This window comes from Cyprinodon variegatus, unplaced genomic scaffold (assembly GCF_000732505.1).
Source record: "Cyprinodon variegatus isolate N-32 unplaced genomic scaffold, C_variegatus-1.0 Scaffold719, whole genome shotgun sequence".
NCBI lineage: Eukaryota > Metazoa > Chordata > Actinopteri > Cyprinodontiformes > Cyprinodontidae > Cyprinodon > Cyprinodon variegatus.
Genome location: NW_015151172.1, coordinates 181252 through 193198, shown reverse-complemented (window position 1 = coordinate 193198; position 11947 = coordinate 181252). Strand labels below are relative to the sequence as shown.

Genomic DNA, 11947 nt, shown 5'->3' with positions numbered 1-11947 from the left:
TGTATATGTATATATATATATATATATATATATATATATATATATTTATATATATACAGTGAACCCTCGTTTATCGCGGGGGTTACGTTCCAAAAAGAACCCGCGATAGGCGAAATCCGTGAAGTAGAAAACTTAATTTTTTTTTACAGTTATTAAATAGTTATGAAATGCTCCATAAAACATTGAAATCAAGGAACAAAAAATTTTTACAGGCCCAAGCATTTGTTTAACAAATAAAAGAACTGTATAAACGTTTGTTGTTGTTTTTTTTTGTTTTTTTTTTATCTTCAATTTTATTTTAATCATCAATATGAACTGAAGGGTTAATATTGCGGGGATCAGCACCGCCCCACTGTGACGAATTGGAACGGGAGAAAATGAAAAAAGATTATGAAAAAAAATACAAAGTACAGCAGGACAAATAGAGACTCAAGTGTACAGTACAGTATTTCAGTGCTGTTCTGACGGAGGCGCTGCATCCTGACTCTGCTCTGTGGCGTTTTTTTCTTCTAAAGCCTGTGGTGCAGGTGTGTTTTTTGGAGAGAAGAACATAGTTATCGGTGGTTGTTGTTGCTCTTTTTTCTTCTGGGCCAAAAGATCCTTAAAAACCGAGAAGGAGCGAAGAGACTGTTTATCCAACCAGAATGCAGAACATAATGCATGATGCACAATTCAACGATTAACTGGATTCCCTCCCGCTATCATTGCAACCCCCTTACAGGGGAACAGAAGACCTCGCCTATTCATCACTTTAAAGACATCCCTTTCAGAGACATAGACAAAAGCCAAATGACCCCCATTCCAAAGGGGCGGACCCGTTCGTCTGTTTCAGTTTGCATCTTTTTTAAACAAGAACAAGGCTTTGTTGGGCTACTGTATAAAACCTCGAACTCAAAGCTTTTTCTGAAATGGATGGGAAGCGAAACATCTTCAAACTTGGAAACAAAGTCCAGTGGATTGGGTTTTTTTTACTTCTTTGGAATGACATCAGATGTAACATGCTAAAATGTTTAATAGGGAATCAGAAACGTTCTAAAACATATTTAATGAAGGTTCAGTTTACTTGGATGCAGACAGTGGGAATGAATTTTCATTTGAATCTGCTCGACTTCTCTTTGCTTTTCAGTGTGACTCTGGGTTTCAGTGGCCTCCAGAGAAACCTTGTCCAAAGGCTTGTGCCTCCCTGGAGAGAGTAATAGAAATCCAGAGTAAGTAGTAAGCCTAGTGGTGTCCACATGGAGCACCACAGCACTCTGTAAGCCTCATTGTTGTTGTTCCAGGCAAACACTGGCCGTGTCTCCAGAGCTTGTCTCAAACCAGCGGCCAGTCCCTCCTTGCAGGGTCACCAGGGGCCCAGGGCCAGTCTGAGAGGGATGAGGCTGAGACGGTCAGCGCCATGGCCTCACTGAGTGTTGATGTGGAGCAGCCATGTTCAGTTCCTGAAAGCAAAGAAACCAGCAGGTCAGTGGTTTCTGTTAGCTTTTTATAGCTTTAACTGATCCATAATACCTTTTTTAAATTTGGAAGTGATAAAAAAGGGAAAAAGATATTTCCCTTTTTAGATTAAAAATATCTTAATTTTTTTCATTTATTATTGTTGACCAATCCCCTCATCTTCTATAGCCTCTTTTTGGCTCCACCCTTCTCTTCATCATCTCTGACCAGCTTTGCATTATCTCCTAAAGCATCTCAGCAACAACGTGTTCATGTTGCAGGAGCTTCTGTTGTAGCCCCACCTGACACAGAGCAACTTCCTCACTGTAGCAACAGTTAGAAGGCTGATCCTGGACTGATGAGTCAAAGGAAGCCCTTTTTAGGTCATATTTATGTATTTGTTAGGAAGAAGGTTTTTGGTATTAAAGGAAAAGTCCGGTCACCAAAGAGATAACCAATCTATACCTAAAACTAATATGTTTGCAGTGATTTAATGAATTTCACGTTAAACAGTAAAAAAACAATGTTAGAGTCCTGAAACGGTCATTTTTGCCCAAATATAAGTAACACCTCCCTCCTGACATCTTCCAGGCAGTGACATCACGGTTCGGTAAGCCTAGCGCCACTCTCCCCGCTTTACAAGCAAAATCAGTGGGAACTATTAGACACATCTGCAATCAACAACAATTATTAAACATTTCCAGAGGACTTCACCATTGAAATTCATCAGAACTATAGTGAAACTGAAGATGCCCATGGCATGGCAGCTGGATGTTGGAATACATCGGGTAAAAGTGGAAAAAGAAGAAAAAAAAATTATTCCACCTTTCTGATTCCTGATCCTCCACGGACGGGTTCGTCGTTGGATTGTCAACTGAAGAGGGAGGATTTGCCATCTAACTTCTGGACAGAGAAAAAAAAGACGTCATAAATCTGTTACTCTCTACTTCGCATAATGGTCGTCATGGATAGTAGTGTGTTGTGACAAACACCAGATACAATGGTTATATGGAGCACCACATTTCTGGGGGTGCACATCACGGACAACCTCAGCTGGACTGTAAACACCACCACTGGTCAAAATCGCACAGAAGCCGAGAATTCCTGCGGAGTATGAGGAGAGCCCACCTGCCCCCACCTATCCTCACCACCTGCTGCTTTTATACATGGGGCGTCTTTATTATAGAAAGTGTTTTTTTTGTTTGTTTTTGTTGTTTTTTTTGCAGGAGATTGATTGGTTTTGGGGAATCAGGGTGAAGGGGTAAAAAAACAAAACACAAATGAAAAAGATTCCCAGATTTTTATTTGAAAAGAGTTCTTTTTGAAAAACAAACAATGGTTTGCTTTGTCACAAAATGATTCAATGAATAATTCCGGTTATGCATTAATTATACCAGTATCACCAGTGGTCATATAAATAAGTAATTTGGATTTATGTTCTCACAGGTCAACAGAGGAGCCAATGGAGGAAGAGCCTGTCTTGTAAAGTGGAACTCATTCCCAGAGAAGACAAAAACACCTCCACCTCCTTCTAGCACCTCCTGCTCCTCCATAGTGTGTATGTACAGACACACACACATACACAGCACACACATAGGTAGTGTGGGACTGAATGCTTGTGGAGGACTCTGATTGGCTGAAAACATTCACACGAGGTAGGCGAGGCAATCCTGTACAACAGCAGGAACGCATCTGTTTTCCTCTGGTTCATCCGTGAAAGGAGGTGCAGACGACTTGTTGGCATCTCCGTGGAAACCAAAGACGAGGAGCATCAGCAAGGTCTCATTTTTCTATACAGCACCAGTTCACAACATCACCCGACTTTGTCCAGTTGTTCTTCTTTTTTATTTCCAATCTACGCCTCTGTGTCCTCAGAGGAACGGAATAAAAAAAAACTTTTATCTGGTCGGAATGTCGGACATCGAGCGGACGACTTGTCTTCTTGAGTCTGTGTCAGTGAAAACATCAGGTGAAACGTGTTTTTACAAAATACTGGGGGAGCAAGAACTATTGGTGCCTTTTTCTCTGTCTGATAACACGAATTATTCAATCAGAATCTACATTTCACTGCCAGTGCACCTCAGCCAAGCAAACAGCCAATAAGGACTGAAGAACTGGTCGGATGGAGAACACACGGCCACACATATACTGCTGTTGCTTTACTCACTCAGTGTATATCGTATTGTTTCTTATATGTGTTTTTCATCTGAATGCCTTAGTTTTTCATCTTTTTTTCAACGAAGATGGGATCAGAGGATTTGGTGAGCTGTACATTTTTCAGGTATTCCTAAAAAGACATCGTCAGCACAAGTGGAAATGTTTTGTTTTCTTTTTTTATTTAAAAAAAGAAGAAGCTAATTTGAATGTTTGTAGTTAGGTTAATGTAAAATCAATTCTGAGGATACTATCTCAGGATACGTTCACCTTATACAAAACATGTGCATCACAATGCGGTCCTTCAAACCCATCGGTTGTTTCTTTTATAAGTCGTGTGACCTGAGCCCCCACCCTATTCTCTTCTCTAAAGGAGATTTTGGATTCTGGCACTTTTTCAAATATTACAATGGCTTCCCCTTGCTTTCATTGTATAATTAACACTAGTATTTCTTTTTTGGTGTAATTACTGTCCACCATCAAGTTGCACACTGTAACATCACAGCATGTGGTAGTGAGGTCTGTTTTTACTACATCTGTACATATGTGTATGAATAAACTACAAAATACTTTCTCCTTTGTATGAAAATGGAAAAAAAAAACAAATATTTAAACAGTGTTTTAACCAATCAAATTAGATTTCTGAATATATTCTATTGGAAAATCTGATATTTTAAACATTTGGCTATTTGACAGGGAGCTAGTGCACGGCTTGATGGCAACCGCCGTCACCGCAGCCTGCTTGTTTGTTTGTTTACAGATGCCAAGGGATGAATGGATGTGTCTTTTGGTGGAGGATGTTGCGCTGGCAGGACCATTACTCTGTACCGTATGGCGTCACATGTTAAACTACTTCTGCGCGTGCTTTATCTACCACCGCACAACAAAATCACACATGCGTGAGAAACTTCCGGTTCGAAAGGGAAAAAATAGCTCTCTGCGCACACTGGGGATGGTGCTTGGGATCTCATAGCTGCTCTCTTGAAAGCGTCTCTGCCCTCGGACCGTTTTTCCTGCTGCGCAACGGAAAATGTGTTTTAACTGGTTGGGCAGAGACAAACCTCTTCTGTAAGCCTCCTCCTGATTGGGCCTTGTAGACACAATCACAGGGGAAGTAGTGTCAGGAAGCCTTTGACTGACAGCCTGTCATCCATAAAGGAAGACGACGGCTGGATGCGGGACAGTGGCGGCGGCTTCTCCAACGTTTGCGGTAGGTGGGATAAGTGTCATTCAAAGGCACACAAATTAAAACAATTTCACCCATTTGACTTGAGGACTTGACGACACTGAATACATTTGTGTCGTGTTTTTTGGCAATTTGACTGGCCTCTAAAAACTACTGTCAGAATGTTATAGAAAAATGTTGGCTCGTTAAAAATCTAGGATTAATTCGCTCATTCCTTTCATGCTTTGGGTTTAGTCCAGTTGCTTTGCTTCTGTACATTCTGTTGAACCATAAGCTAAACTTTCTTGCTAATTGCAAGAATATATATGGATGACACAATGATTAATAAAGCCCAGTTTAGTTACTTCACAAACAAACCACTTCATCAACTGAAGATGTAAAAACCTCAGAGCTGGACCCATCTGTTTAACCAGTGCTGCTAAAAGCTTACAGGTCACATATACTCACATTAGTTCACCTAACTGTAACCGGACATGCAGAGCTGCAGCGAAAATATCTGCATTCAGGTCACATCCTTTCAAAGCAATATCAGAGTGATGGACTTCAAATACTGTTGGATCCTACTGCAGTGTTGATGTGATAGCACAACAGGAAGCACGAGCACCTGGATGATGTGTGGGGGTTTATCTGCCTTCATACACTCTTGTTTGTGTTATCTGTTTGGTGTCAGTCTATGGGGCACCTTACACAGCAGTGTTGCTGTGGTAAACTTATTGGGAAGTCAAAGGTGAGCAGTAAGAGCACCAAGTTTGATGGTGCACGATCTTGTCAGCGGCAAAGGTTGACAGAAGTTTAATAAGCACAAAGAAACAGAGAAATTCAAGGGACATTTGGGTCTTTAAAGCAAATGTGTTACCATTAATAGTTTCCCTGCTGGCAGCGTGTTGTGGTATAAAAGTGAAAAATTCCTTAGATTGGTCAAGGGCTAAAAGCTAATTAGACAAAACATGAACCTGTTTACCTGTTGGAAATCAGACTTTATTAGCAGATATGGAAACATCTGTACTTTTGCTTGACATGTCATTATAGTTTGTTGCTTTCTCTGTCAAGCAGCATATATTTTAATATTTGACTGGCTTCATCGATCTGCAGTAAGGAAGTCTAAGGAATTTAAAATGCACCATTAGATGTGTCACTACAGGGTGTGAAAAGCAATGTTTTCTTACATTTGTTTATTGATTTATCCTGATACTTTTTACTTTATTTTGCTGAGACCAAAATTACAACGATCAAACCCAACCAAGCCGGTGGAGATGGTGGCTGCTCTGTCCACACATGGTTTCTACACCGGCTGTCTGCAGAATCATGGCTTTAAAGTTGTGAAGAGTTTTCACAGCTTTACTGATGTTAAACATAATGAGGGGAATCTCACCACACTTTAATTCTTTTGCTACTTAAACTGATGCTGTATATTTCCTCACTCTTGATACTGTGGTGTAACTGTAGTATCCTTCTGTACAGTGGTGTGGGGGGAGTGGGGGCAGCTCTGGGCCTTCATTCTGGATGTCTTCTCCCTCCCCTGAGGATTCAGGAGAGATCTTCTCTCTGTTACATTTTCTTCATTTCTTCCTTCATCACTGAATTGTTTTCAGAAGACAGCGTTTCTTTGTGGTTACAGTTGTTGGAACTTATGACAAACACATTCCTGAATCCTGTCCATCTGTGATGTTGATTTTTATTTTTTTATTTTTGCTAATTCTTTGCCGTTGCAATGGTCTTTGTCTAGTTCTCGCTGATTCGTGTAAATAAAGTGCATATTTGTGTACACACGTGCAATACACGCTACTCAAGCAATCTATTACTGTGACAAATATTGTTGATAGTTGCTACATTTTGAAGTTTCAGCCTCATTTTGCTCTGTGTCCTGATGAAGGGTGATGGATTCTAAAGGGAAAGCGACTATTGTGACTCCTCACCCTAAGTTTGAATTCAGGGGTTTGTGGAAATTTAATAAAGCCCTTTTGTTTTTGAGAACTCACTGTAATGTTGTGGCGATCTCAAGTTTTTTTTTTTATTGTTATTATTATTAATACTATTTTAAGTGGGCTTGTTAAATTTGTCTGGAAACTCAATAAAGCGATTCACCATTGCCGCTGTCTGTGTGTGATTTAGGCCGATGTGTAGATCTGCAACTATTAGAGGCGGTTATCTACAGTTGGTTTTATCAGTGAAAGAGACAGTGGTGAGAAATATTTGATTCCCTGCTGAAGTGTAAGTTTTAGGTTAAGAATTTTTATGGTTGAGTTTTTCTTCCTTTAAGCCAGATTTATTTTTAAAGGTTTACAGCTGATCAGAAATTCTCTGCTTAAAATACAGCTGACAGTTAAGAACAATATAAACATTTTTTCACACTCTCGCAATAAATTAGTCTTGAATTGTTTTTGGTCTTTTAAGTTTATAGAAACAGTTTCTTTTTTTTGCCTGACTTTTTTCTGCATTCCTCAAATCTGGTTTCTTTAGCCTTATATCATGAGGCCTTAACATAGCTTTCAAAAGCAAAACACATTTTATGGCTTTGTTAGCTGTTTAAAAAAAAGGTTAAAGAGCCAAGCCATACATCAGGCTTCTTTTTTGTGTGACATAATATATCAAGTACATTTTGATTTCAAAATACTATTTTAAAACAGGTCTGTTTCCCCTGCATTGTCAGGCATATAAAAATAATCTGACAGTGGAATGAGTATTAAATGGGATAATGCAATTTTTAATTAGATTATGGAGATGTTTTTTATTTTAAACCCAAAACCTAATTTCGTTTAAACAGGGTTCCCGCGGGTCCTTAAAAAGTCTTAAAAGGCATTGAATTCTTCAAAATAAGATTAAGGCCTTAATTGGTATTAAAATGTCTTAAATCAGTCTTTGGTACGTCTTAATTTTTAAAATATCATAAATAAGATTATTTTTATTACGATTTTTTTTTGTTATCTGAATAAAACATTAAAATTGACAATTAATTTTTCCTTTTAATAAAAAATAATAACATCTCGCCATTATTGGTTCTGTCCCGATAGCGAACCAATAAAAGCGTTGTTGCGGCCGGGACATTTGGGATATGCCTTTGGGTTAAGTTGTTGCAAGCAGGTTTTTCTTGTGTTTCTTGTGAATTTGGTCTTAAATTTTTATTTCAAGTGGCATTAAAAAGTCTTAAAAAGTCTTAAATTTAACTTGCCTTATGCTGTAGGAACCCTGTTTAAAAGACGATTTTAGTAACCTACTCAAATCAAGTGAGAATAACTTTTAGATCAATTTTATCCACATTTTACCTTTATTGTGGATACAAACTGGTCAAACATTTTTATGGAAGTATTTACACGCCACTAATATGGGAATATTCATCCATATCATTCAGGAAAGGAAATGAAAACATTTTTTAGGACCTTAGGAAAAACACAGAAGATCTTATAAGGACACTGGCTGATCCTGATTAGAGTGAATGAAGAACTGCAGCAACAAAATAAGCCAGACAACAAATAATTATTTAAGTATTAAGGAGGAAAAAAAAAAGGCCTCATGTAAAAACCTCATCTTTGGTTCAACTTGACGGGACCTAGAAGTGAGTACTGAGAGACCCGTGGAATCAAAGACAGTTTGAAGGCGTAGGTTGTCTTGCAGCTTTGTTACTGATGCGATGACTGTAAAGCGCTTTGGGACCCTCTGACTTGATAATAAAGGTGAGTATTGACATGGGTGTTGCGATACTCAATAAATTGGGCTACAATACGATATTATCACGATTTTGCAATATCACTATATATTGCAATATGTTTTCCAGCTATCAAATTAAATGTATAGAAAAAAGCAAGTGCTGTAAATGTTCATCAGAAGATATTGATAATTTAGGTATTTTGGCATCCATAATGTTTGGAGTTTGAGTCATGACTGCCTCAACTGCAGATATGGCTCAGCGTTCCACAGCAAATGAGCTCCACAGCGCCATCTACCAGAGTGGTGGTGCAGAGGTTGCCCATTTTCCCTCATCTATTTTTTGGAATCTGAATTTGAGACTTAAGAACTTTCTCAATTATTTTGGTGAAAAGGTTTCCACCACAAGGGCTCTAATCTTACCTCCTGACTCTTATCCTTGCTCTGTGGGTTTTACAATGTTTGAGCTTTTCTAACTAATGTGGTAACAGATCTGAAACCATCAACCAGGTTCCCCTCAGGATCCTGTTCCTCACATTTATTTATGGAGGTTTTTTATTGCATTTCTCAGATTGTCCTTACCCTTTATCAATGTTAGTCTCTGTTCTGGTGTGGTCTTTACAAAACTTAAATATGCAGTAGTTACACCTCTTCTCAAGAAACCAGGACTGGATCAATCTACATTTTCAAATTTCAGGCCTATTTCTACCATTTGTTTCAAAAGTTTTGAAAAAGATTGTTTTCTCTCAGCTAAAAGCTTATCTGGAGGAAAGTTACCTCCTTTTATTCTGGGTCTAAGGCTCGTCATAGTACTGAATCAACATTGCTAGAAGTTTTTAATGGTATTCTCTTGGCCTGTTACTCTGGTAGATATATGATTGTATTTCTGCTGGATCTAACGGCTGCTTTTGACATGGTTGACAATCATATTCTGGTAAAATGTCTGAATAAATTAGTAGAGATCCAGCACACTGCTTTTAACTGATCTTTCTATGTCAAAATTGGCAATGCTGAATCATCTAGGGCGGAGGTCTTCAACAGGGGGTCAGTGGACATGCATACATAACGCAAAAGTTTTGTTGATTAGACTTTTTGTTATATTCCCCCTGTGCAATTTTTTTTCCAATAAATCATATGTCTTTAAATACACATTACCATGAATTCAACACACTGTATTGAACAGATAAATTGAGGCAGAAGATGTCTTTCAGTTATCAATGCACATCCGAATCAAAAATAATCTAATAATCCCAGGGCGACATTACTTTCGTTACATGTCTCAATATGTCATACAGTGATAGGATCGGTTTGATATAACACAATTTCATACAATATATACAATTAAGGGGTCCCCGCTCCATCTCACCATCAGTTTAGGGGTCCTTGGCCTGGAAAAGGTTGAAGATCCCTGATCTAGGGCTTCTCCATCGTGAGCAATCCTGCATGGCTTAATTTTGTTTTAAGACATGGGATAATTTCCACTTTTATACTGATGAATGCCAACTCTATTTGCAACTAAAGTAGGGAGATAGATTTTCAGTTAAGTCTTTATTGAACTGTTTAGATGACATTAAAGCCTGTCTGGCCCCGGAACTTTTTAGATTTTAACAAGAAGAAAACTGAGGTTATAGTGTTCGGGCCTAATCTTCCTTGTGACTCCTCTACTATAGACCTAGGACCCCTGGTACTATAGTTTATATCGACCGTCATGAACTTGGGTTTTAAGGTGGACAGTGATTTTGAATTGGGATTGGAGCAGTTATGAAATCTTGCTTTTATCAGTTAAGACAATTGGCAAAACTAAATTCTTTTCTTTCACAGCAACCCTTTAAAAAAGTTATATGTACGCTTTTTATTTAATGGATTACTGTAACGGCCTCTTTGTTGGTATTTGCCAGTCTTTGCTGTCTCGCTTACAACTGGTACAAAATGCAGCTGCCTGTCTTTTAACTGGTACTCCAAAATATGATCACATCACTACTGTCCTGACCTCACTCCAATGGCAGCGTTTAATTCAATTCAATTCAGTTTATTTATATAGCGCCAAATTCACAACACATGTCATCTCAAGGCACTTTACAGTTCAACCAGATCATACAGTCAGATTGATACAAAGTTTTCTATCTAAGGAAAACCAGTTGATTGCATTGACTCAAATACAATCCCTCACACTAAGCATGCTTGTAGCGACAGTGGAGAGGAAAAACTCCCTTTTAACAGAAGGAAACCTCCAGCAGAACCAGGCTCAGTGTGAGCGGCCATCTGCTGAGGCCGACTGGGGTTCAAGGAGACAGAAGTTTTAGAGTTGATTTTAAAATTCCTATCTTTGTGCCTAAATAACCTTGCCCCATGTTATCTTTCTGATCTTCTTCATGCCTACAGTACTTGCCTCCTCAGGTCAGCAGAACAGCAGCTCCTGCAGATACCGAGGTTTCAGTGGAAGCTCAGATGGCCCAGAGCCTTTTCTATTGCTGCTCCTCATTTATGGAATAGCCTCCGACTGCACCTTAGGAAGTTTCCTTCCCTGTCCAATTTTAAAACACGGCTCAATATTTACTTTAATTCTCCTGCTTTTAACACTGTCTGGACTTAGTTATTGATGTTGTTTACTTAGTTTTCATAGTATTGGCCTATTTTTTTATGCAGTATTTTAGTCTTTCATTGTGCTTTATTATTACATTTTACCTTTATTGAATAAGGTAAAATTAAAAGTTTCAAGGAAAAAACAGAATGAAACCTAAAACCTTCTTAATGGATTTAAAAGTACACAGCAAATCCAATATGCTTAAATCAACTCTGTCAGATTTGATTTTAACACCAGCAAGTGTTAATTTGACTCTTTTTAGAGAGTTGCCATTGTAACTCTTATTTAGTGTTATATAATAAATCTTTCTGGAGTTGATCATTTAACACTTAATTACACCAACTAGGTGTTAGAATTGGAATATTTTATAAATATTCTCTAAATACTAAAATTTTTACTTTTCTGAACATATGAAAATCCGTTTGGAAAAATAAATAAATTAAGAAGCAATATTTGTTTTTTTCAGCAAACATTAATTTCAAAAGGGCATCACAATTGGAAGGTATTTTTTAAAAACATGTAACAATGTGGAACCTTTGCCAATTTCCACTTCAATTGTTTGCTTTGTAACAAAATTCCGAAGAGAACTTAAACAAAAAAATATGTTCATGCACTGCAGAGGAGGTTCAATTCTCCAATTAAACCGCCGTTTGCTGTATCTATTTTTATGGGAGACATTCTTCTGAAGGAGGGGATTCACGTAGCTCCATGTGTTCATAACATTTCTCAAATCATTCTTTTAGGTGTATCGATGTTGATGAGTTTAGCCAAAAAAATACATCAAATATTCTCTACAACCCCTTTTTTCAACACTATAGTTACAAAGATTACAAGTTAGCTAAACATGATTGGGCTGTCGCCAAAGCAATGTAGCTAACACAATGCAGCAAATGTCTATCACACGGCTCTATCTTGACTCAAAAAATGCCTTAGAGTTAGAACGCAGA

At 38.1% G+C, this 11947-nt stretch overlaps 1 protein-coding gene across 4 annotated transcripts in view; it reads left to right on the top strand.

Moving 5' to 3' along the window:
• hdac5 (histone deacetylase 5) overlaps nt 1-4412 on the top strand; it is an 86682-nt gene extending 82270 nt beyond the window's left edge. For all 4 annotated transcript variants that reach the window (XM_015395022.1, XM_015395021.1, XM_015395020.1 and 1 more), the window contains 3 exons: nt 1127-1208; nt 1281-1461; nt 2881-4412. In XM_015395022.1, the coding sequence (XP_015250508.1) occupies nt 1127-1208; nt 1281-1461; nt 2881-2920 (303 nt within the window). In that variant the 3' untranslated portion in view covers nt 2921-4412. The remainder of the gene's footprint in view (nt 1-1126; nt 1209-1280; nt 1462-2880) is intronic.
• Nucleotides 4413-11947: the final 7535 nt, after the last annotated feature.